Raw genomic sequence first — 24,480 nt, 5'->3', positions numbered from 1 at the left:
CGGGGGCTCTGCTCCATGGGGCTGCCCGGGGGGTGCTGGTTGCTGCTGGGGCGGTTCCTCGCCCCACGAGCAGCAGCACCGTCGGCACCCCCAGCTCCCCCTCCGCCCCCAGGTCTCTGACCCATGGCCCCCGTGCCCGGCTGGGCTGCAGGACCCCGATGCGGCGGCCGAGGCTGGATCCTCCCCGGTGGAGCCGCCGTTCCCCGGTGATGTCTCCGGCGGCAGTGACACCGCGCCGGGGCCGGGGCCGCCCACCCCGGAGCCGCCGCAGGACGAAGCGGCCGCCGCTCCCCGGCTCCTCAAGGGGAAACCCGGCCGTGCCCAAGCGCCGGTGCCGCGGGCGGCCCCGCTCCGCCCGGCCAGGCCGCCCGCGCCACCAGGACCGGGGCCACCGGGGCCGGACCGGCCGCCGCGGTCCTCCTGCGGGGACCAGGACGGGAGCGCCGTGCCCAGCGGCCACGAGCCGCGGCTGCCGCCGCCCTCCCGCAGCAGCGGCTTCTCGCTATGGTCGGGGCGGGCCCCGCGCAGCAGCGTCCCGAAGCGGGGCGGCTCCGGCTCCGCGCTGCCGGTCCCGGGGCCGGGTCCCGGCCGGTGGCCGGAGCGCTGGATCCGGCCGCACGTGGAGGTGCTGGAGCCCGGAGCCGGGCGGCGCAGCCGGGGCCCGGGGCCGAGCAGCTCCCGGCTGCACCGTGGCCCGGTCCCTGCGCCGGGGTCGCAGCCCCAGACGGCGCTGGCGGAGTCCCGGCCGCCCCCCGGCGCCGCCCCGCGTTCCCGGCTGGCGCCCGGCGGCTCCGTGCGGCGCGGGGGGCTCGGGGAGCAGGCGGAGGCGGCGGAGCCGAGACCCGTGTGCCCCAGCGAGGCCGCCGCCGCCATCGAGGCCGGGCGGGTGCCGGGCGAGCGGTGAGCGCCGCGTCCGCGCTGCGGGAGGCCCCCAATAAACCAACGGCGTTGGTGTCACCCGGCTCCCGTGTCCCGGGGAAGAGCAGCCCCGCGGCCACCGGGATGGTCCCTTCGGTCCCTGCACCCAAAGGCACCGCGGGCGGTGAGGCCGAGCCGCCACGGGGCCCTTCGCCGGCTCTGCAGGGCTCCGGCTGCAAAACCGCCCCGGATTTGCCTCCGAAGAGCCACGGTTTGGCTGCGGGTGATGCCCAGGGGCGGCTCAGCCGAGTCAAAGCCACCGGCGGCGTGGCCGGGCAAAGTTCCCCGGCCGGACTCTGCCCCCCCCCCGGCCATGGAGGTGCCGAGCGCCTGCTGCCACCCGAGCTGGTTCCTGCTAACGCTGCTCCTGGGGCTGCTGCTCTGGGCGCGGAGGAGACGCGTGTGGGACCCCCGGCAGTGCCGCACGGACCTGAGCGGCAGGACCGTCATTGTCACCGGGGCCAACAGCGGTGAGCGGGCAGCGGCGGGGCAGCGGGACGCGGCTGCAGGGCTGCGGTGCCCCATGGCTTTGGGACCCTCCTTGCACAGCCGGAGCTGGCGGCAGCGCCCCGCTGCCCTGGGATGGGGAGGGGCTGAGGCAAGGGTGATGGCAGGACCGCACCGTGCTATGGGGGGCACACAGGGTCCCTTTCTCCAGCCGCAGCCCCGCAGGTCCTGCTTGGCGCATGCGGCCGCAGGAGTGGCCGGCGGTGGGTTCCCGGGCATGCACCGGTGCCATTGACGTCCCCTGCACCGCGCTGGCCACCGGCTGCTGCACAACGTGCTCGGGCACAGGGTCCCGGTGCCCTCAGCCCGGGGGCAGCTCGGTGCGCTCTGGGCAGCCCCTGCCCGGCCTCTGGGCCCAGTTAATGGCTGGTAGCCACGGCCACCGAGCTGCCGGCCACGTCCCAGCCCAGGACCGCGCTGCCGGGCACCGGGGATCGGTGCTGGCGCAGCGGGGTCCCCGTCCGTGGCCCTGCCCGGACCCAGGGAACGGGGCCACGGGGCCCGGAGCGCGCTGCACGGGGATGAGCCGGCGCCGGCTCCGTGTGCCGCAGGCATCGGGAAGTGCGTGGCGCTGGAGCTGGCGCGCAGGAACGCCCGCACCATCCTGGCGTGCCGGAGCCGGGAGCGGGGCCGGGCGGCGCTGGAGGAGATCCGCGCCGCCACCGGGAACGCGGAGGTGGAGCTGCGGGAGCTGGACACGAGCTCGCTGGCCTCGGTGCGCGCCTTCGCCCGCGCCGTGCTGCGGGAGGAGCCGCGCCTGGACGTGCTGGTCCACAACGCCGGGGTCTCCGGTAAGCGCCGGGCCCGGGGCCGCCCGCGGTGCGCGTCCGGCTGCCGGGCCCCCATCACCCACGCCGGACGCCCCGTTCCAGGGCTGCCGTTCGCCGTCACCCCCGAGGGGCTGGAGCAAACGTTCGCCACCAACTACCTGGGCCCGTTCCTGCTCACGAACCTGCTGCTGGGTGAGCGCGGGCGCGGACGGGGCCGCGGCGCCGCGGGGACCCCCGCTCACCCCCGGCCCTCCCCGCAGAGCTGCTGAAGGCCTCGGCGCCCGCCCGCGTGGTGACCGTGGCTTCGTTCCGGCACCGCGCCGGCACCGCCGACAGCCGCTTCCTCACCGGGCAGCGCCGGCCCCGCGGCGGAGACACCGCCTACAGCAGCAGCAAGCTCATGGGCGTGCTCTTCAGCACCGAGCTGGCGCGGCGCCTGCGGGGCACAGGTGGGTACCAGCACTGCCGTGCTATGTGGTGCCATCCAGTGCCGTGCCATGCAGTGCCGTGCTGCGCAGTGCCGTGCCGTGCGGTGCCATCCAATGCAGTGCCATGCAGTGCCGTGCTGCGCAGTGCCGTGCGGTGCTGTGCGGTGCCATCCAATGCAGTGCCATGAAGTGCCGTGCGGTGCGGTGCCGTGTGGTGTGGTGCAGTGATGTGCCGTGCAGTGCCATGCCATGCAGCTCCATTGCCCATCCCAACCACCCTGTGCCGCTGCCCCACACCGCAGGGGCTGCACGTTGCGGTTTCACCCTTGGAGCCCCCCCTGGGATGCGAATGTGGGGCCATGGCACGGGGAACTGGGGGGGGGTGCTCCCCCTGGGATGGGCACTGGATGCGGGATCAGGGTGGGAGCAGCGGGAAGGTGCCACGGCTCCAGGGTGGCGCTGATGCCAGCGCTCCATAGGGGTCACCTCCAACGCCGTGAGCCCCGGCGTGGTGAGCACCAACATCATGCAGCACTTCAGCTGGGTGGTCCGGGCGCTCTTCGTCCTCATCCGCCCCTTCATGAAGGTGAGTTGGGGGCAGGAGGCGCTGGGATTGCCCATCCCATGGCCCCAGGGGGCAGCCGGGCCCCTCCTGACCCCTGCCCCGGCAGTCGGCGGCACAGGGGGCCCTCAGCACCATTTACTGCGCCGTGTCGGAGGAGGCCGCGGGCATCACGGGCAAGTACTTCAACAGCGACTGCGCGCTGGAGCTGCCCTCGGCGGCCGCCCGCGACGCCCGCCTGGCCCAGGAGCTGTGGGAAGAGTCCGAGCGGCTCACGGGGCTCAGCCGCGGCCCCCGGCACTGACACAGCAGCAGCGGCTCTGCACGGGGACACCATGGCCCTGCCTGGGGATGCACCAGCCGGGGTCCCCGCAGCTCACAGGGTCCCCGCAGGCTGCGCGGCGCCAAGCACCGTGGAGCCAGGAGCTGCACCAGCAGTTCCAGCACACCAAAGTGCACCGGGACGCGGCACCGCACCTCGTCCAGCCCATTCCAGAAAGGAAGAGCAGCCACAGGGCTCCATTGTGCCAAACCAGTCACCACGATGGTGCTGCTGTCGGCAGCACAACTCCTTTATTAAAGGCCGGTGCCACCGGCGCCGCTACTCCCAGGCGATGTCCAGGTCCAGGCGCTGCTTCCTCACGCTCTGCAGGAAGCCGTCGTAGTCGCGCCGGTGGATGTCGCGGCAGCGGCTCAGGTCCATGCGGCGCAGGCGGCCGTGTGAGGCCAGCAGCAGCCGCACGGTGCGGGCGGACACGCAGCTCCCGGCCAGGCTCAGCTCCTGCAGCTCCTGCAGCGGCGGCCCCGGTGCCGCCAGCACCGCCTGGAACACCGGATCCAGCGGGAAGGGGATGGCGAGCAGGCACAGGCGCTGCAGGCGCGGCGCGTGGCGCAGCAGCGAGGTCAGTGTAGGGCTCAGCGTGGTGCCCAGCGCCAGCCCGGAGCCGGTGCCGCCAGTCAGCGTCAAGGAGAAGGTCTGGAGCTGGGGGCAGCCGCGGGGCAGGGGGTCCGTGTCCCGGCGTGGTGGCTCCTCACCCGGCTCCCCGCTGTCTGTGCCGGTGTCCGGCGGTAGGTGCAGCTCGGCGCTGAAGGCCCGCAGCCCGGGGCACGCCGCCAGCACAGCGACCAGGGCCAGCCCGTCGTGGCAGCAGAAGCCGTGCAGGGTCAGGCTCTGGAGGTGCGGGCCCAGGCTCTGCAGCACCGGCACCAGCCCCACCAGCACCCGGCTCTCGGCACAGCCCAGCGTCAGCCGGGACAGGGAGCCCCAGCGCTGCAGCTCCGCAGTGCTGGTGCCATTGCTCAGCCACACATTGGCCTCCTCGGCCTGCGGACACATGGCCCGGACCACGGCCAGGTCAGGCTCCTCCACGTCCTCCACGTGCCGCAGGGGCAGCGTGAGCCGGTGCCCCCCCGGCGCTGCCCCCCGCCACCGCGCCGCCTCCTGCAGCGAGGGGAAGCCGTCGGCGTCCTCCGCACCATCCAGTTCCTGCTCATGCAGGAGGCGGAGGGCATCCGGCACAGAGCCGTGCGCCAGGAACTCCAGGCACGGCAGCGCCAGCAGCAGGAAGGCCAGCGCCGAGGCCGCTGCCGTGGCGCCGTCCCCCGCCAGCTCCAGGCCGCGGGCCAGCAGGACGCGCAGCGCGGGGCAGCCCCGGCGCCGGTGCAGCGGGTCAAAGGCCAGGCAGCGCAGAGCGGGGGGGGCCAGGTTCCGGCAGTGCGAGACGTCGAGCTCCCGCAGGCCTCGGCACCGGCGGCCCAGCGCCGAGAGCACGCGCTCCTCCGCCTGCGTGGCCGCCAGCACCAAGCGCTGCAGCCGCGGCAGCGCCTCCACCACCGCCTCCAGCGCCGCCGGAGAGAGCCGGCTGCAGCCGCGCAGGTCCAGAGAGCTCAGGCCCTGCCGCGGCACACGGGGCCCTCAGCACGGGTCCTCCCCAGCACCCCACCGGGGCACCCTGCGTGGTGGTGATGGCGGTGGTGGGTACCCATAGCCCCGCTCACCCTGACCCACGGAGGGTGGGAGCCCCTTGTCCTGCCCACCCAGCCCCATGGAGTGTGGGTACCCCCAGCCCCACATAGCACGGACACCCCCAGCCCTGCGCAACCAGCCCCACACAGGGTTGGCACCCCTGACCCCACACTCCCAGCCCCACATAGTGTGAGCACCCCGAAGCCCCGTTCCCCCCGAGGTTGCCCCCCGCACCGGGCAGGCCCACCCCGTACCTGGCAGCGCAGGGCGAGCAGGCGGGCGATGCCGTTGCTGGCCAGGCCGGGGCAGGGGCTGAGGCTGAGCTCCCGCAGCTGCGGCAGCAGCAGCAGATGCAGCGCTGCCCGTGAGAGGCGCCGGCTCTCGGCCAGCACCCGCAGCAGCTCCTGCACCGCGCTCCCGGCTGCGGGGGGACAGCGGGGTCAGAGCGGGGATCCCGGCCCCGCTCACCCACCGGCACCTCCCCACCCGGCCCCGGCGCTCACGGAGGTCGTTGAAGGGGCCCATGACGAAGCGGAACTGGAACTCATCCAGGTAATTGTCGCTGTAGTCCCTCACCCAGAGGCTCTGCATGTGCTGCGCCAGGCTCCGCAGGCACAGGCTGCCCAGCGCCAGCACCTCCCTGCGCCTCGGCATCGGCCTGCGGGGAGAACGGGTTGGTCAGGTATGGAGCAGCGTGTGCCACGTGCCGTGGAGCAGCTCAGCTCTGGAACCAGGCTGGGAGAGCTGGGCTGGGGCAGCCTGGACAAGAGAAGGCTCCTGAAGGGGAGACCTGAGAGCAGCTCCAGGGCCTGAAGGGGCTGCAGGGAACCTGGAGAGGGGCTTGGGACAAGGGAGGCAGGGATGGGATGAGGAGTTTGGGCTTCCGGCTGGAAGAGGGAAGAGCTGGATGGGATACAAAGGACTTCTTCACTGTCAGGATGCTGGAACATTGGAAGGGGTTGAATGGAGAAGCTGTGGCTGCCCCATCCCTGGCAGTGCTCGAGGCCAGGTTGGACACAGGGGCTTGGAGCAAGCTGCTCCAGTGGAAGGGGTCCCTGCCCGGGGCAGGGGTTGGGGCTGGGGGAGCTTTGAGGTCCCTTCACCCCCAACCACCCCGGCCCCATCGCGAGCCTGTTTTGGGTGCTCCTGACCCGGTTCCCTCAGCCCCACCTGAGCCCCCCCGCCCCGTGCGCAGGGCGCTGCCGGTGCCGCTTGTACCCGGTCCCTGCCCCGTGCCCGCTGCGGAGCCCCCGGCCAGGCGCTGGGCCCCGGCGGCGCTCGGGGCGGCCCCGCCCTGCGCTGGCACCGGGAGGGGACCGTGAGTCACCGGCCACGCGCACCGGAACCGGGAGCGCCGCCCGCAGCGGGAGGGTGGCCCCGGGGGTGCCGGTGCGAGGGGGGGCGCGAACAGCCCCGAGCAGGGGCCTGGGGCCGAGGGAGGGGGCTCCCCGGTACCGGGAGAGGCCCCCGCCAGGCTCCGGCGGAAAAACCGCGTCCCTGCGCCCGGCGAGAACCGGGAGGGACCGGGGAGGCCGGGGGGGGCAACCGGGGCTCAGCGCCCCTTGACCCGCGGACCGGGGACAGCCCCGGGGTGACTGGGCCCGAGCGGGACGGGGCCGGCGGCACTTACCGGCGGCTCCGCTTCCTGCCCCGGGGCGGCCCCGCCCCGCCGCGCCCGCGAGCCCCGCCCGGTGCCGCTGCCCTGGCCCATCCCTGCCCCGGCCCGGCCTGCCGCCGCCGCCATTGCGGGCCCCCGCGGCCTCACTGCCCGCGCTGCGCATGCGTGTCATGGGAGGCCCCTTCCGCCCTTCTTCCCCTGTGGCCTGTCTATGGCGGTGCCTGACGCCAGGCTCTGCCGGCTGCGCGCCCGGGCGGGACGGCAGCCCTGGGACAGCCCCGAGGGGCCTGAGGGGGCCTCGCCGCGACGGGTTCCGTCTGCGGGAGGCGGCGCTGGGAGCGGCCTGTGGCAGGTACCGGGGGGTCCGAACGGGGGGGGCCGGGCCCGGGGCCGGGGCCGGGCGGCGGCGCTGGGTGCGGAGCGGTCCCGCTGTGGGGCTGAGGGAGGGGGGGGCCGGGGATGGGGGGGCCCCGTTACGGGGGGGGCTGCCCCCGGTGGGGAGGGCCCGAGGGTTGGTGCTGGGGGCCCCGCGGGGCAGCGGCCGCCGCGCTCAGGGGCCGCCATTGGGCTCTGTGCGGACAAAGCCGCCCGCGGCTGCGGCGGCCGCGCTGTGCGAGGCCCGGCCGCTCCCGGGAGCCTCCCCTCGGCCCTCAGGGCGGGGCCGCGCTGGGGGGGCCTGCACGGGGCGGAGAGAGGGAGAGCGCGGCCACCGGCGCCGCCGCGGAGCCCCCTGCGCCGAGCACGGGGAGAGGCCGCGCTCCGCCGGGATGTGCCGGGGCGGGGGGGAAGCCCCTGCGGGCTGTCCCGATGGGAGGCGGGGGTCAGGCAAAGGCGCAGCCGAGGGGGTGTTGGGGAGGAAGAGGTGGGAGGAGCGGGACGGGGAAAGCACCGTGACCGCGCGTGCAGCGCTTGGATGTTGGATTGGGAATGGTTTGGTTTGGAGAAGGGGCGGGAATGCCCCGGTCTCTGGGTAACTGATGCAGACATTGAGGTTGGTGGGTGAGGGGGGGTGGATGGGAGGTGAGGAGGAATCTTCCCGGTGAGGGTGCTGAGGCGCTGGCACAGGGTGCCCAGAGCAGCTGTGGCTGCCCCATCCCTGGCAGTGCTCAAGGCCAGGTTGGACACAGGGGCTTGGAGCAAGCTGCTCCAGTGGAAGGGTCCCTGCCTGTGGCAGGGGTTGGGGCTGGAGGAGCTTTACAGAATCACAGAATCACAGAATCCCAAGGGTTGGAAGGGACCTAAAAAGATCATCTAGTCCAACCCCCCTGCAAGAGCAGGGTAACCTACAGTACATCACACAGGAACTTGTCCAGGCGGGCCTTGAATATCTCCAGTGTAGGAGACTCCACAACCCCCCTGGGCAACCTGTTCCAGTGCTCTGTCACTCTTACAGTAAAGAAGTTCTTCCTGATGTTAACGTGGAACTTCCTATGTTCCAGTTTACACCCATTGCCCCTTGTCCTATCACTGGATATCACTGAAAAAAGCCTAGCTCCATCATCCTGACACCTACCCTTCACATATTTGTAAACATTGATGAGGTCACCCCTCAGTCTCCTCTTCTCCAAGCTAAAGAGACCCAGCTCCCTCAGCCTCTCCTCATAAGGGAGATGTTCCACTCCCTTCATCATCTTTGTGGCTCTGCGCTGGACTCCTTCAAGCAATTCCCTGTCCTTCTTGAACAGAGGGGCCCAGAACTGGACGCAATATTCCAGATGCGGCCTCACCAAGGCTGAGTAGAGGGGGAGGAGAACCTCTCTTGACCTACTAACCACTCCCTTTCTAATGCACCCTAAGATGCCATTAAGCTCCCTTGAACCCAGCCCAGGCTGGATCCCGCGATGTCTGATTTGGGTACCTGGTTAATTCACCCGGCTGTGTTGTGGCTGTTGATGGCTGGGAAGTGTGAAGCCGCCTCCTGTCACAGCATGGAGATGGGGTAGGGCCCTTCTGAGACCCCCTCGGGGACAGGTGAGGGGCAGAGCAGAGCCCCTGTTAGAACCTGGGGCTTCTCAAGCACCCCCTTTGCTCTGGTGTCTGGAGGGGTCGAATGTCCCCTGGGCAGTGTGAGGGGCAGAGCCTGAGCTGGGGGTGGTGGCTCTGAGGAGGCTGCGCCGCCCTCGGGAGCCTCTGCGCATCCCAAACCTCTTCCCGTGAAACAAACCCCGGCTCCGCTGGTTCCTGGTGTTGGTATCTCATGGGTGAGCTCCGGCTGTGTCCATCGAGCACAACCTCCCTGATGAGCTCGGGGCGGAGGTTGTGCCTGTTCCCGGGGAGCTTCCCGATTTGTTTGAATGTAGCTCATGGATTGAGTCTGGAGAAGAGAAGGCTCAGGGGGGACCTGATGGCTCCCTACAAGTGCCTGCCAGGAGGATGGAGCCAGGAGGGGCTGGGCTCTGCTCCCAAGGAACAAGGGATGGGACAAGAGGAACCGGCCTCAAGCTGCCCCAGGGCAGGTTTAGATGGAGCTGAGGAACAATTCCTGCCCCAGAGGGTGCTCAGGCATTGGAACAGGCTGCCCAGGGCAGGGCTGCAGGCACCGGCCCTGCGAGGGTTTGCACCCCATGGAGCCGAGGCCTCAGTGCCATGGGGCAGGGGTGGCCTTGGCAGGGCTGGGAACGGTTGGACCGGATGATGCTGATCTCTCTTCCCACCTGGCTCGTTCTGGGATGGTTTGATGGATGCAGAGGAGCAGGGAGAGCAGTGACAGGGACTGCGGCAGCTCCCGGCAGCACAGGGAATGCTGCTGTGTTTAATGAAGTGGTTTATGGAGCCTGAGACAGCACAGGGTGGGAATGAGCGAAGGGAGAAGTTCCTGAAGGCAGCCTCCAAAGGGCAGCCGAGGTGGCTGGGTTCCTGCAGCAGTGCCCAGCGCTCCCCAGCCGGGGATCCCACCCCCAGGGAGGAAAAGGGTTCGGCTGCTCCAAATCTGGGGGCGTAAAGCGGAGCTGGGGGTCTTTGGATCAGCTTTTCCCGGTGTGGTTACACCCGGGAATGCCCCCGTGTGGCAGGGACGGGGCTCGGGAATGGGGGTGTTTGATGGAGATGAGCTCAACCCGCCCCGCACTGACCTCCTCCAGCATTCCCGGCTCCGGGCCGTTGCCATGGCTCCCGCTGCCCGCCGTGCGCGGGTGGATCCGGCGGCATTCCCAGCGGGAGCTCCGCAGCACATCCCTGGTCCCGGCGAGCGGCACTGCCCGGGGGCTGCTGCAGCGGCTGCGGCGGAGCCGGCGCTGCAGCCGCGCATGGCGCAGGCTCCGGGCGCTCATCCCGCTGGGTCCTAGCGCCGGGATCAGCCTCTGCGATCCGGGCTGGGGCCAACCTCAGCATCGCGGTGCCCCAGCCTGGCTGGGGTTGGAAGAGACCTTAAAGCTCCTCCAGCCCCAATCCAGCTCCAGGGACCCCTTCCACCGGAGCAGCTTGCTCCAAGCCCCTGTGTCCAACCTGGCCTTGAGCACTGCCAGGGATGGGGCAGCCACAGCTTCTCTGGGCACCCTGTGCCAGCGCCTCAGCACCCTCCCAGGGAAGAGCTTCTGCCTAAGAGCTCAGCTCAGCCTCCCCTCGGGCAGGTTAAAGCCATCGCAGCTTTCAGGAACAAGTCTGAAGGTTCCTAATGGCTCCTTGGCTCTTTGGTGGGGTTTATCCATAGGGATGGGTGTTGCACCCGGAGTCAGGCAGCTCCTTCACAGCCCCCTGGTTGGGGGAGGCGGGGGGGGCGATGGTTGCTCACCCACCACACGTGGGGATCTCAGCACCTGGTGCCTCTTTGCAGGTGGTTGGATGAGGATTGTCCCAGCCCCGATGCCCGGAGCACGCCCTGGGCTGTAGCTGAGGCTCCCGGCTGAGCACAGGTCTCCGGAGCCCTCCGGGTGGATTTGGGTGCACGCAGCTCCCACGGTACGTGCTATTCCCGAGTAAAAGCTGCGTGGGGGTCAGGTGGGAAGAGGTGGGACCGTGGGCCTCAGCAGTGCTGGCGTTTCCGTGACTTCCAGAGGCAATTCAGTGAAGGACGTTAAAGCAATGGCCTTATCTCAAAGCTCTAAGGTGAAGCGGGCCCTTGGGTGTGTTGTGGGGTCTTGTATCTCCTGGGAGCTGCAGCAGCCTCTGGAAGCACCAGGGAATGGATTCCTCTGGCAGGGTTTGGTTGGCAGGGCACTCATCCAAAAAGGGTGTTGGAGTTTGGAGGGAAAAGGGGCTTTTCATCCATAGCGCAGGTACTAAATGGGAAGTGGTGAATGGTGCTGAAGTGCTGCATCCTGGAGGGTGCTGGTGTTGGATCCTCCAGGACAGGGAGTTTTGTGTTCGGGGTTTCCGTGTTCATCACAAACTCATTGTCAAAGGCTCCTCATGGAATTACAGAATTCCAGGTTGAAGGGACCCCAAGGATCATCTGCTCCACCTGTCTTGTCCTGTCCTTTGGGCTGTCTTTGGGAGGATCTCGTCTAAACCAGGTTTTGCCAAGGAATGCCTGGTGTAGATGGGGTGGCCCAGCACGTCCTCTCATGGGCTCCAGCCTTTGTGTCCTATGGGGTTAGGGAATGCCGATGCAGGGGGCTGGAGTTGGTGCGTTTTGTGTCCCTGCTGTGCTCTGGGGCTGCAGAGACCCTCAAACCCTGGAGCTGAGGCTCTGTGTCCTCCATGGGCTGCCCACGGCGTTGCGGCTGCGGTGGGAGGGTGAGGAGAGTCCGGTTGACGGCTGGAGCCAGCCTGGATGTTCTTTAACGTCTTAATTCAGCTTTAATTGACCTGAACTTCTCCCCCTCTCCTTGTGGGGCTGAAAATTGCCACAGACTTCTTCCTCCTGGGTTAACCATAGGATTCGATGTGAAGCGTCCTCAGGTTCTGCAGTGCTGGGCAATGCTTGGACCTGATGCTCGATGCCCTGTTCCAGCCTGGTGGATTGTAGGATTCTGGTGGCTGTTTGGAAGGGTAACAAGTCCCTGGCTGGGTGTTGGAATCCCAGGGCGTGAAGTTCCTGCAGTGGATGCTTTTGCAGGGGGAAATTCCATTCCCTTGTGCTTCAGGTTGAACACAGGAGAGCTCTGGGAGGAGAAACCAGCCCCGGGTGCCTGATGTTCCTCTAAATGAGAACGCACCCTGAGCTGTGGTTGGTGGTGCTGGAGGAGGCTCCTGCTGGGGTGTCCCTGGGGTTTGCTGGCTTTGGTGTGCCCTCCTGTTCCTATGGCCCTGGGGGAAGAGCCAGCCCTTGAGAGGGGAATTTCCCCATTCCCAGCCTGCAGCAGCACCCTCTGCACCTTTTCCCCTCCTTGTAGTTCATCCCCTTCACCGTGGGCACTGCATCAGGGGCTACAACAGGACACAAACGCTCCCAGAGCTCCGTGGCGTGGCTCTGGGTTTGCTGCCGGACGTGTGCCCGTGTCTGGGGGCACAGCCGGGTGCGGGGTGCCGGTGCCTGCTGCATCCTGGCGTGCCTGGCATCAGCACATCCCCTCGCGGAGCCCCGCTCGCCGCTCAGAGGCAGCCGTTTCACTGCAGGCAGCTCGCAGGGTGCTGCTGCCTTCAATCACAGCCATTCACATCGCTGGGGAAGGGACAATTGCCGATTGATGGTGTGAAATCCCCGCGTTAACCATGTCAGCCCCGTGCCTCCCATCGCCTGCGCATCCTGACCCGTGCCATGGGGCCGGGGCGGGGGGGTGCGTGCTGGGGCCAGCCCCTGTGTCCCGGTGCTCTGTCACCCCGGTTTGTGGTGCTGGAGGAGCGAGGTGGGGCTGAGGGGCAAACCTGGGCCCGTGGGACAGCAGAGCCAGCGCGGCCATGGCCATGGTGGTGCCCGGGGGGGGGGAGCGGGGTGTCCCCTGTGCACAGCCCCGGGGGCTGCCCGCACAGGGCAGGCCGCAGGCGGCTCTGTCCTTCCCGGTGCGGCGGCGGCGGCGGCGTGGCCCGGTGCCATCCCCCCTGCAGCAGCGGGGCGGCGTTAGGACCCAGCGGGCGCCGTGCAGCGGCTCTACCGCAGCGGCTCCTCCATCCGTCCTCCCCTCGGCTGCGCTGGATCCCGGCGCATCCTCCTTAAAGCATCCTCTGGGAAACGGGCTTCTCCCCCTTCCCCGCGCCCAGCCGGGGCTCGGCGGGATGCTGGGATCGGCTGGGACGTGGAAAACCGCCGCTGGAGCGCCGTGAAGCGAGGCCGTTCCCTCCAGCCCCGTTATCCTCCAGGCAGAGGAGGCAGCGGCAGCATGGCCCAGGGCAGGAGACACGCGTACAGCCGGGTGAGCCGGGGGGGAGGCTCGCCTCCAGCTCCTGCCGGTGCTGCTGCTAACGGGGCACTGACAGGTACCGGGGGTGGTGCTGGGGTCTGGAGGGGGCTTCCGGCATTCCCGTGCCTGGGAATTGAGCAGTTCCTCCATGGCAGTGCCTGTTCTGATGGGCAGGGGTGGGTGAGGTCTGCCCTGCACCAGGCTGTGTCCCCTGGGCTCAAGTTGGCCTGTGCTGGGCGAGCCCGGCTGCGCAGCGAGGCCCCGCAGTGATCCCAGCACACAGACAGGGGCTGGTTTCCCTTCCCGCATCCTGGCTTTTCCCTTCCTCCCTGCTCGGCTCCGGGCTGCCTGAGCCGGTGCGGAGCTTCCCAGGGGCCTCCCGAAGCGATTCCAGGCTTTACCGTGGGCCGGGGCAGCCTCGGGCCGGGCGCTGCCTCTCCTGTGTCCTCTTGTCCCTCCTGCAGTGATGCAGGGTCCCCACTGCCTGTGTTTGGGACCTGACAGAGGCCCCGTTCCGCTGCCAGCTTGGCCGAGCACCCCATGGGCCGGGGGCTGCAGCTGAGCACAGGCCCCGTCCCACCCCCAGCACAGACCCCACGGGGACCTGTGCCTGGGCGAGGGCACGGAGCTGGGAATGTGCTGGGATGGGGCTCCGGGCTCTGCCGTGGTCACTGCAGGGGGGAGAGGGGGCTCAGGGCTGCCCAGAGCGAGTGCGTGCCCCCCCCATGCGGGTCCTGCTGTGTTCGCGTGGGGGTCCCAGCGCGTTCCGGTGTTCCCAGCGCAGGGATGCTGTGGGATGTGGCGCTGCTCACACTGGTGCTGGGGGCAGCGGGGTGAGGGGGTGACGCGTCCAGCTGAGCCCTGGTGGGTCTGTCCTGGTCCCGGGGTGGGACTGGGGGCAGGATGGAGCCTGTGAGGGGCTGAGCTCAGGGCAGATGCAGTTTGACATCAGTGCTGTGGGGAGCAAGGCTGGGCCGGGGTGTCCGTGACAGGGGGCTGGGGATGTGTGCTCGGTGCTGTGCCTGGTGCTGGGGTGTCCAGAGACACCCAAACCGCCCCCGCTTGACTCCTTGCTCTCCAGCCTCGAGCAGGATGAAGCCAGCGCCACGCTGGGGGCTTCACCCTGGTGAAGCCTGAGCAGGTTTGGTGCTCTGGATGCCCGAGTTAGAGTCACGGAGCCCGAGCCTCCCCTCTGGCAGGGTGAAGCCATTCCCATTGTCCTATCCCCGCATCCCTTGGCCAAAGCCCCTCTCCAGGTTTCTGCTCCCCAGGGGTGATCCCTGATCCCCTTCCCGGGCCATGGCAGCCCCACGCGGTCAACAAGGGTCAACAGGAGCCAGGGCTCTTCCCAGGCCTCTCTTCACGGGGCCGGGCTGGGGTTGGGGCTGGGGTTGGGGTTGGGGTTGGGGCTGGGGTTGGGGCTGGGGTTGGGGCTGGGGTTGGGGCTGGGGCTGGGGCTGCAGTGGGCATCTCGTCCCGGCGCTGCTCCTGCGTTGTTGCCGTGCTCGGGCCTGGCTGCAACTTTGATGTGTGCTTGAGTGACGCTTTGGGGCTCAGCTCCTGGCAGCCGCGCCGAGGGAGGAGCCCTGAGGGGGGGAGCCTGGGGGCTGCAGGGACGCAGGGATCACCCCTGCAGCGCTGAGCTCAGCACCGGTGCCCAGGACCTGCCCCCTGCCCGGAGCTCTGCCCGAGGGGAGCCTGAGCTGAGCTCTCAGGATGAAGCTCTTCCCTGGGAGGGTGCTGAGGCGCTGGCACAGGGTGCCCAGAGAAGCTGTGGCTGCCCCAATCCTGGCAGTGCTCAAGGCCAGGTTGGACACAGGGGCTTGGAGCAAGCTGCTCCAGTGGAAGGGGTCCCTGCCCGGGGCAGGGGTTGGGGCTGGAGGAGCTTTAAGGTCTCTTCCAGCCCCGGCCCTTCCATGGTTCCCCGATGCAGCTGATCCAGCTCTGTGCCGGGACGGGTGAACCCCGTGTATCTCGCTGGGGACTGGTGCCCGGGATGCAGCCGGTGCGGGCACTGCTCCGGCTCCGTGCCTGGAAGGGCCCCCAGAGCCTCGTAAGCCCTGACACCAGGACGTGGTTGGGAAGTTGTGTCCAGGGTGGGCTGTGCGCTCCCGAGCTGGTGTTCCAGGAGGCTGGAAAGCTCCGGCAGTGCCCGATACAAGGAGAGGAGAGGGAGCAAGCACAGGTTAGGGCAGATGAGGCTGTGCTGGTGCCTGCTGCTGGGTGTGATGTCCCAGAGCTGATAACCGCCAGGAATGGGCTTTGTGAGCCCGCAGTGTCCATTGCCAGCAGCGCTGGGCTCAGTGGGGCTTTGCCATTGTCCCTGCTTCCTGTTTGGCAGCAGGAAGGGAAGGAATTGCCTTTTCCTGGCTGCTGATGGAGCTGAATGGTTCTGAGCCCTCGGACCTGGGCAGGCTCTGTGTGTCTGTGTCTGTGTGTGTGTCTGTGTGTGTCTGTGTCTCTGTGTGTGTCTCTGTGTGTGTCTGTGTCTCTGTGTGTGTCTGTGTCTCTGTGTGTGTCTGTGTCTCTGTGTGTGTCTGTGTGTGTCTGTGTCTCTGTGTCTGTGTCTCTGTGTGTGTCTGTGTGTAACGCTCTGCGCTCTGCCTGCAGGGCCCCAGCTCCGGCGGCAGGATGAGTGCGGAGGGCAGCAGCCGGCCCCTCAAGGTGGGCTCCCGCGTGGAGGTCATCGGCAAGGGGCACCGCGGCACCGTGGCCTACGTGGGCGCCACGCTCTTCGCCACGGGCAAGTGGGTCGGGGTGATCCTGGACGAGGCGAAGGGCAAGAACGACGGCACGGTGCAGGGCAGGAGGTACTTCACCTGCGACGAGAACCACGGCATCTTCGTGCGCCAGTCCCAGGTACGGCCCTGCCCGGGCGCTGCTCCCGGCTCCCCATCCAACAGGGAAAGGGCCCTGGGCCCGCGGGGAGGGCGAAGAAGCAAGGTTCCTTCAGCCCCGAGGAGACCACGATGGCTCTGGGCTCTCCAGGCTCCATCGTGTGAGGGATCCTTGCACTCGGTGTCTTGTTGAGCCTGATTTAAGGGGTTGTCCTGACACGGGTGTGGGTGAGTTGGGGGAGGAAAGGTTCCTGAGTTCCAGAGACAGGGAATGGTTTCATTTTGTCTCCAAAGTGGAGAGGCAGGAGCTGCTGCGAGGGCTGGAGCAGCTCTGCTGTGAGCCGGGCTGGGAGAGCTGGGCTGGGGCAGCCTGGACAAGAGAAGGCTCCTGAAGGGGAGACCTGAGAGCAGCTCCAGTGCCTAAAGGGGCTGCAGGGAACCTGGAGAGGGGCTTGGGCCAAGGGAGGCAGGGATGGGATGGGGAGTTTGGGCTTCTGGCTGGAAGAGGGAAGAGCTGGGTGGGATACAAGGAAGTTCTTCCCTATGGGAGTCATGGGATGTGGGAATGGGTTGAAGCTGTGGCTGCCCCATCCCTGGCAGTGCTCAAGGCCAGGTTGGACACAGGGGCTTGGAGCAAGCTGCTCCAGTGGAAGGGGTCCCTGCCCGGGGCAGGGGTTGGAGCTGGAGGAGCTTTGAGGTCCCTTCCAGCCCAACCCATTCCAGGCTCCCATGACCCAGCTCATTCAGCTCTGCCGATCCAGTACAAGCTCCGTCTCCCTCGGGATCGGTGCCCAGGATACAGGTGGTGCTGGGGGGGTGCAGGGGTCCCTTCCCACAGTTCCTGCTCCAGATCTGGCCACAGCTCCCTCCTCCCTCCCTCTCTGGGGCTCCCGGTGGCTTCACGTGGGCTCAGTGGTAAATGAGGATCCTCGGGGGGAATGCGGAGCCGGGCAGTGTCTGTGCCGCTGCTGCTGGAGCTGCGGTGCCGGGGCCTGCTCCCCGCCCCTGAGCACCTCAGCAGCTGAGCTCCAGGACCCCCGGGATCAGTGAAGCCGGCCCCATCCCTCCTCTGCTGTTCCTTGTGGAGCTGCAGCCTTAAAGCTGCACCCACGAGGAAAGCGCCGAGGTTTGGGGTGATGGTTGTGCTGTTCCGTGCAGTCCCCAGCAGGTCCCTCGCAGGGGCTGGGGGCTGTGTGCATCTGGGTGACGCTGCGCTGCGTCCTGGGGAAGGATGGAGCCCGTGTGCTGGGTCTGCTCTGGAGCACTGCGCTGAGCAGTGTCCCGGTGCCCTGCCTTGGTCAGGGGGATGTGGGGAGCCACCAGAGCTGGAATAGCCACAGAATCCCAGCCTGGTTTGGGTGGAAGAGACCTCAAAGCTCCTCCAGCACCAACCCTGCCACGGGCAGGGACCCCTTCCACTGGAGCAGCTTGCTCCAAGCCCCTGTGTCCAACCTGGCCTTGAGCACTGCCAGGGATGGGGCAGCCACAGCTGCTCTTGGCACCCTGTGCCAGCGCCCTTATCCCGTTCCTGTGCTGTAACTGCTGTTGTGCTTCCCCAGATCCAGGTGTTTGAAGATGGAGCTGACACAACCTCCCCAGAGACCCCGGAATCTGCTGCCCTGAAGGTCCCCAAGAGAGGTACAGGAGCTCTGTGTGCCCCAGCCCCGTCCCTGCCCTGCTCCACCACCAGCACACACCGGCGGTGGGCACTGGCTGCAGCTCTGGCCCTGGTTCGGGTCCCCGCTTGCTCATCCACCTCCCCCGGGGTGCTCCCTGTGCTGTCTTTGGGATCCCGGATGGAAGCACCGTGTGCAGGAGCTGCTCCGGGCTGGGCTGTGCTTACCGTGAGGGTCTGGTGGGAATGGGGTGGGAGATCCTTCCTGGAGGGATGGGACATCCAGCCCAGAGGGGTAGGAGATCCTGCCCGGGGGCATGGCTGTGTGGAAGGAAGGCTTGAACTGTTCCAAGGCTGTGGAAGGAAGAGCTGATTTGCTCTCATGCTGTGAATCCCTGCTCAGGGCTGTGCCTCATTCCCACCTCCTTGGCCCTGACCCCTTCCCACTCCATGTGGAGCGTTCCTTCCCTTTCCCATTGCCGGGCAGCTCCTTCCTGGCTCCGAGCTGCTGTGACAGCTCTGCCTCCCGTTGTGCTCCGCTTTGTGGAGCGGTCACTCAGCAGCACTCATGGATCCAGGCCAGCTTCCTGCCCATGGCAGCCTTGGGCACCGGGTGCCAGGCTGGCGGCTCCTGTGGGGGATCTTGGTTCTATCCATCCCATGAGTGGAATGGGAATTAGGCTTGGCACCGTGTCCTGGTGTCCAGCCTTCACCTTGTCCTGCGGGAGCTGCGGCAGGGAAACATCCCACAATGTTCCTGGGGTGTTGCACTCTTCTCAGTCCAGAATTCCCAACTCAACACCCAGTTTTCTGCCTTACAGTTCCTCAAATGAACCCTGGAATGGTTTCTGTTGAAGGGACCTTAAAGCTCCTCCAGCTCCAACCCCTTCCACTGGAGCAGCTTGCTCCAAGCCCCTGTGTCCAACCTGGCCCAGTCTTAACAGAGTCCAGCACTGGGGAGTCAGCACTTCCCTGGGGAGATCATTCCACAGGGAAGGGGTGATCCTGCCTCTGCACAGCCCCGGTGGGGCCTCCCTGGGAGCCCTGGGTCCAGGTCTGGGCTCCCCAGGACAAGAGACATGGAGCCCCTGGAGCAAGGCCAGGGAAGGGCTGCTGGAATGCTGAGGGGCCTGGAGCATCCCTCCTGTGAGGAGGGGCTGGGGGAGCGGGGCCTGGTCAGCCTGGAGAGCCAGGGGATGGGGGGGTTGGAGGGGACCTTTAGGTCATCTCCTTCCAGCCCCCAAAGAGGAGGCAGCTCAGGGGGATCTGATGGATCAGCCCAGCACATGGGGCCAGGCGATGGGACAAGAGGCAACGGGCATGAACTGAACCATAGGAAGATCCTGTGGATGCAGGAAATCCACGGGAACATGAGGAAACCCCTCAACTCCGTGTGCTGGGCTGCAGCCCAGAGCATGAGCAGGTCAGGGTGGGGGTTCTGCCCCTCTGCTCCTGTGGGACACATGCGTGAGCTCCAGTCCCTCTGAGATGGGTGAACCAGTGGGTGCTGGGGCTGGGCTGGGCTGGGCTGCAGGTGCAGGGATGCTGGTGTAGGGATGCAGGTGCTGGGATGCGGCTCCTTGCCAGGGTTCCCATGGCAACGGCTGCAGGTGATGTCAGTGGGTGCTGCTGCGTGGTGGAGGCGGCTCCGGCTCTTTGCTGCTGGGGTGCTCAGAGCCAGGCTGTGGGGCTGGGAGCTCTGCGTGACCTCGGGCCTCTGCCTCCATGGAGCCCTCGGAGCAGCTCCAGTGCCTAAAGGGGCTGCAGGAAACCTGGAGAGGGGCTTGGGCTAAGGGCCTGTAGGGCCAGGCCAAGGGGAATGGCTTGAACCTGCCCGAGGGGAGACTGAGCTGAGCTCTTAGGCAGAAGCTCTTCCCTGGGAGGGTGCTGAGGCGCTGGCACAGGGTGCCCAGAGAAGCTGTGGCTGCCCCATCCCTGGCAGTGCTCAAGGCCAGGTTGGACACAGGGGCTTGGAGCAAGCTGCTCCAGTGGAAGGGGTCCCTGCCCGGGGCAGGGGTTGGAGCTGGAGGAGCTTTGAGGTCCCTTCCACCCAAACCAGGCTGGGATCCGTGATCTCCCTCATGCCGTGCCCCCAGGTCTGTCCCAGCCTCTGCTTCCCCCCCGCCACCCCCCAAGAACCCCCTCAATGGCCCTTTCGTGGATGCTGGACCCGAACGTGATGGTTCTGCCTCTGTTCCTCTTTGCAGACTCCATGGACGCCACCAAAGGCAGCAAACTGGTGAGTGCTGAGCCCGCGGCGGCTGGGAGGAGCTGGGCTCATGGCTGGGCAGGGGGCCCCTGTCCCTGGGGTCACTGGTGTCAGTGGTGTCACTGGGGGTCACTGGGGTCCTTGGTGTCCTTGCTGTCGCTGGTGTCACTGGTGTCCCTCCCTGCACGCTCTGCAGCTCAGCCCTGCACAGGAGCACTGCACACACGGACACGCACCGTGTGCCCAGGGGATGGTGTTTGCCAGCCCCAGTCCTGGTTAAGCCCTTTCCAGCTCAGTGCTCTGTAATAAAACCTGGAAAAGTGCTTTTCCTCCAAATCCCCTGGGATCAAGGGCCTGGAAATGGCACTTTTCAGCTCATGACAGGAATCAGTGCCTGAGGAATAAACCCCAACAGCTTCCTGTATCGCAGCTTTATCTGGTTCAATCACAGCTCTTGGCTGTGCTCCTGTAGGGAATGAGCCTGACATCCTGCATCCACCTCGGGATGTGACATGAGCTCTCCCTGGCTGACACGCTCGGAGATGCACTGTGTGGGTCTGGATCTGCGAATCCCGGAGGCGCAGCCAGGTGCAGGTTGTGTCCGGATGGGGTGGCTGCATCCCAGGGGACACCAAAGGGGAGCAGGTACCGGTCCCGAGCTGCCTTGGCCGCAGGCAGGCGCAGTTGGAGGTGCTGGAGGTTAGCCCAGGGAGGGCCGTGCTCCGGACACTGGGAATGGCGGTGGTGAGCGTGTCTGTGGGACGGGAGCCGGGTGCTTCCCGGGATCAGGCAGCTCCGTGTTGCAGCCAGGCTGCTGGGAGCAGGTCAGGAGCCTCATCCAGCACAGGGTGGGGAGGAAGAGGAAGCTCCCTCCTTGCACTGCCGGGATGTGGAGGATCCCAGGAGCATCCCAGGAGCGCCTTCTGCTGCCGGGTGGGATGTGGCCTGGGGAGGGGCCTTTCCCGTTGCGGGCCTGTGGCACTGCCGGTGTCCCTGCCCCATGTCCCTGCCCCCGTGTCGAGGCTGCAGGAGGGATCACCGAGTGTTGGAAGGAATCGTGCTGCTCCCATTGGGAGAAGGTTGTAGGAGAGGAGATGAACCAAAGGGGTTTGTGTGTGCAAGGTTTGAGGAAGCCCAGGTGAAAGAGCCAATGGTACCTCCTGTCTGTCAGCATCAGTTATCTCTGTATCAGTTATCTCTGTTACCACAGTTACCATGGTTTTCAGTGTAAGAGGTTGGGAATTTGGTGCTGGCCACCGCTGGAGTGGGATGTCCTGGTAGATGGAGCTCCCTGATGCTGCTCTGGGCTGGAGATGCTGCTGTGTGAAGTGCTCTGATGCTCTGGGGCATCCAGCTTGGCTTGGTGAATGGAAAATGAGGCCAGAATGAGCATCCCGGTCCCGGCAGGTGCTGGCTGTGTGTGCCCAGCTCCTGCAGCGCCCGAGAGAAGGGGGGAGATGTGGTTCCATGTGTGATGTGAAGCATCCCGGCTGGATGCAGCCTCTTCTTCCCTCCCAAGGCACTGGGTGCGGGTACAGGTGGTGTTTGAGACCAGGTCTGGGGGGTCCTGCTCCCCAGGGTGCAGGTGTGGCTGAGCTCCAGTGTTTAACCCTCCGTGGAAGTGCTGATGGAGGGGATCCACTGAGGGAATCTGTTTTCCTATGGATATATCCAGCACCTCCGAAGACCCCACAGGAGGTGGATCAATGGTGCTGGAGCAGAGGTGCTGGATGAGGGGCTCAGGGCGAGCCCCAGCTCCTGCTCTCCCCATTCAGCCGCCTTACGGGTGTGTGAGTTCTCCCGGGTGGGTTCCTTCCCAATGGGAGCCTGGAGCCTCCTTTGGGCCTCTCCCCGCCACGAGGAGCTGGGGCTGGTGCTGGGGCTGGTGCTCGGGCAGGTGCCCCCCCGCTGTGATGCGACTCGGCTCTAACCTTGTGCCTTTTGTTCCCTCCTCACGCAGCGCGGAGTGAAACCCAAAAAGGTGGTGTCTGCGCGCGCATCCCTGCCTGCGCCGGCTGCATGGAGCCACCACCGCATCCCATTGCCTCCATCCGCCCGCTGCATGCTGCCCGCTGCATGCGCTGCCTGTGCCGGCCGGGGGGGGGGGGCGTGGGGGGGGGGGAGTGGTGGGGAGCCTTCCATCCCTGAGCCCTGCGAGGCTCTGCAGTGCTGGGCACCCCAAATCCTGTGCTCAGCTCTGGGCCCCTCACTGCAAGAGAGACATTGAGGGGCTGGAGCGGGGCCAGAGAAGGGAATGGAGCTGGTGCAGGGCCTGGAGCCCAAGTGTGATGGGGAAGGGCTGAGGGACCTGGGGGGTTCAGATGGAGAAGAGAAGGCTCAGGGGGGACCTGATGGCTCCCTACAAGTGCCTGACAGGAGGATGGAGCCAGGAGGGGCTGGGCTCTGCCCCCAAGGAACAAGGGATGGGACAAGAGGAACCGGCCTCAAGCTGCCCCAGGGCAGGTTCAGATGGAGCTGAGGAACAATTCCTGCCCCAGAGGGTGCTCAGGCATTGGAACAGGCTGCCCAGGGCAGGGCTGCAGGCACCGGCCCTGCGAGGGTTCATACCCCGTGGAGATGATGCCTCAGTGCCATGGGGCAGGGGTGGCCTTGGCAGGGCTGGGAATGGTTGGACCGGATGATGCTGAGGCTCTTTCCCACCCTGGTTGATTTGATGGCTCTCAGGAGCAGTTCTACCCCGTAGGTGAGCAATGATTCAAGCCCTGGGGTAAAGAACAAGCCCCAGGAGCTGGGAGCAGCTTCTGCGCTGCCCAGAAATGGGCTCCGGGGCTTGGAGGCAAGGCCCAGGCTGGTTTGAACATGGGACCTGTCCTCACCTTGGGCTGCAGCTCCCCGCAGCCAGCCCGTCCGTGGCACTTCCCCAGCCCCAGAGCTTTCCTGTCCCTTAGCACCAACCTGAATGAAAGCTACAGGGGGCTCGGCAGAGATTCCTCATCCCCATCTTTGGCTCTTGGTGTGGGGATGCTCTTTGCCATGGAGATATTGCCATGAGAGAGGAGAGGAGCAAACCCCGGCCGAGGGCGCGATACGGTACCTGCTGCATCCTTGTGCCGTCCTGGACGTGCCTTTCATTCCAGCCGCCTCCATGTGGAGCTTTGGCTGGGGCCGTGATCCCAACAGCAGCACTTGCCCGTGGGGAGGGCCTGGGTGAGGAGCAGCCCCGGGAGCAGCTCTCACTGGTGCCTGCCTCCATCCCTGCTCTGCTCCGCGGTCTCTGCTCGTGTGCGAGGCTCCAGCCTGCAGCCAGGGCTCTGCGGGGGCGATGGCAAGAGCTGCTCCTGCCGCCCCTGCTCCTGCTCTGCCCCTCCAGCCCCGCTCCCGGGGTTTCCGCCCCTGAACCCGCGCTGCCACCGGCGCAGGGCTGCAGCTCCGCAGTGCCCCTGCGAGGGGGCTGTGGCAGTGGCCCTGCAGAGAGCCCTTGCCACCAGCGCTGCCTGGAGATGGGGTCGGATGGATCCATCCTGCTCAGCGGGCCGGCCTGAGCCGCCTCACAATGCAGCTTCTTCAGCCTTTAATGAGCTTGTGAGCTCTCCATCCCCTCCTTTGAGCTCTTGCCCTGCACCAGTGCATGGAAACCTCGGTGCACTTGACAGCACCCCAAAATAGCGCCGTGATTAGCAGGAAAATCCTCATTTGTGAGCTTAGGGCGGCTCTTGGCGTGTTAAAATAGACTGTAAGCGCCTTGTGAGCTTCCCTGGTGCCAGATGGTGCTCACCAGCGAGCATCCTCTGCCGGCCTTGAGTCTGCGCCTGCCTCTGGGCTCACCGGGAGCAGTGGGGCAGGGCCTCTTGCTGTTAAGTTACGGCTGTTGTGTGGACCCTGCTGCTGTGCACAGGGTTCTGCAGCGTGGTTGGGTGCTCCTGGGCCATCCCTGGGTGTTTCCCTGCTCACTTTTGGGGTGAGATGGGTTCTGCCTCCTCCATCTCTGCGCTGCCTGGGCTGCGCCTGGCTCTGCTGTAATGGAAGTGCCTGGGATTCTGCTGTGTCACAAATGGCACCTTCTGGGAGCTGCAGCAAAGCGGGGACTGCTCCGTGCTGCGGGTGCCAGCGCTGAGCTGCTCCTGCCCGGGGTGCTGGGACAAAGAGGATGCAGAGCAAGGGTGAAGGTTCCGGATGCTTGGCACAGGGTGCCCAGAGAAGCTGTAGCTGCCCCATCCCTGGCAGTGCTCAAGGCCAGGTTGGACACAGGGGCTTGGAGCAAGCTGCTCCAGTGGAAGGGGTCCCTGCCCGGGGCAGGGGTTGGAGCTGGAGGAGCTTTAGGTCCCTTCCAGCCCACCCCAGGCTGGGATCCTGTGATCACTGTGGCCCTGGTGCCACAGGAACAGGAGCGCTGTCCCCATGCCCCTGGGCTGTGTGGCCATGGGGACAGGGCTCTGTCTGCCACCACCCCTTCGATAACAGCACCACCTAAAGCAGGTTTGATGCTGGGCTCCCTGTGTCCGTCTCCAGTAGCATCCCTGTTCCTTTCACCACCCTGGCCGGCATTCCCTGTGCTGGAGCTGGGCCTCTTTTGTTCAGAGCTCTGTCAGGAGCCTGGCTTCACCCCTCCCTGTGGGTGTTGATCCCGCTCCGTGGCCGGTGGTGATGCGGCTCTGTGGGAGCAGATGGCCCATTCATCCCGATGGGAGCACGGAGCCATCTGCTCCCAGATGGTTTCCTTCTGAAGGAAGGGATTGTGGCAGGGTCAGTGCCGCGGGCTGGGGGCTCTGTTGCTGTTCCTCAAGGGAAGGGCCATCGGAGCAGCATCTGGCACCACGGGCTGGCGGCACCATGGGAAGGGGCCCTGCTCACCCTGGCAGCACCACGGGCTG

General features: G+C 66.8%; 3 protein-coding genes across 5 annotated transcripts in view; 2 read left to right on the top strand and 1 right to left on the bottom strand.

The window, feature by feature from the left end:
- The first annotated feature begins 1,111 nt into the window (after positions 1 to 1,111).
- Positions 1,112 to 3,578, top strand: LOC136005570 (retinol dehydrogenase 12-like). Its single transcript, XM_065663166.1, has 6 exons — positions 1,112 to 1,388; positions 1,977 to 2,216; positions 2,298 to 2,387; positions 2,456 to 2,644; positions 3,103 to 3,209; positions 3,295 to 3,578. Exons 1-6 carry the CDS (start codon positions 1,145 to 1,147, stop codon positions 3,487 to 3,489), a joined length of 1,065 nt encoding a protein of 354 aa, XP_065519238.1. The 5' UTR covers positions 1,112 to 1,144; the 3' UTR covers positions 3,490 to 3,578.
- Positions 3,579 to 3,703: 125 nt separating this feature from the next.
- LOC136006630 (uncharacterized) lies at positions 3,704 to 6,932 on the bottom strand. Its single transcript, XM_065664635.1, has 4 exons — positions 6,322 to 6,932; positions 5,655 to 5,809; positions 5,406 to 5,572; positions 3,704 to 5,079 (listed from the first exon to the last, which is right to left on the bottom strand). The coding sequence occupies exons 1-4, from the start codon at positions 6,930 to 6,932 to the stop codon at positions 3,787 to 3,789; spliced, it is 2,226 nt and encodes a 741-aa protein (XP_065520707.1). The 3' UTR covers positions 3,704 to 3,786.
- An 88-nt stretch (positions 6,933 to 7,020) lies between these two features.
- The window catches only part of DCTN1 (dynactin subunit 1), a 40,517-nt gene continuing 23,057 nt past the window's right edge, over positions 7,021 to 24,480 (top strand). Inside the window, exons 1-5 of one of the 3 annotated variants that reach the window (XM_065663033.1) lie at positions 7,042 to 7,121; positions 10,542 to 10,666; positions 15,598 to 15,846; positions 17,384 to 17,462; positions 19,647 to 19,678. In XM_065663033.1, coding sequence (XP_065519105.1) covers positions 15,619 to 15,846; positions 17,384 to 17,462; positions 19,647 to 19,678 — 339 coding nt within the window. In that variant the 5' untranslated portion in view covers positions 7,042 to 7,121; positions 10,542 to 10,666; positions 15,598 to 15,618. Of the gene's footprint in view, positions 7,122 to 10,541; positions 10,667 to 15,597; positions 15,847 to 17,383; positions 17,463 to 19,646; positions 19,679 to 24,480 lie in introns of all 3 variants that reach the window. The other 2 variants (XM_065663035.1, XM_065663028.1) reach the window with 2 other exon arrangements.

This window comes from Lathamus discolor, chromosome 1, assembly GCF_037157495.1.
Source record: "Lathamus discolor isolate bLatDis1 chromosome 1, bLatDis1.hap1, whole genome shotgun sequence".
Classification (NCBI taxonomy): Eukaryota; Metazoa; Chordata; class Aves; order Psittaciformes; family Psittacidae; genus Lathamus; species Lathamus discolor.
Note: the sequence above shows the minus strand (reverse complement) of the source record. Positions and strands in the feature narration are given on the sequence as shown.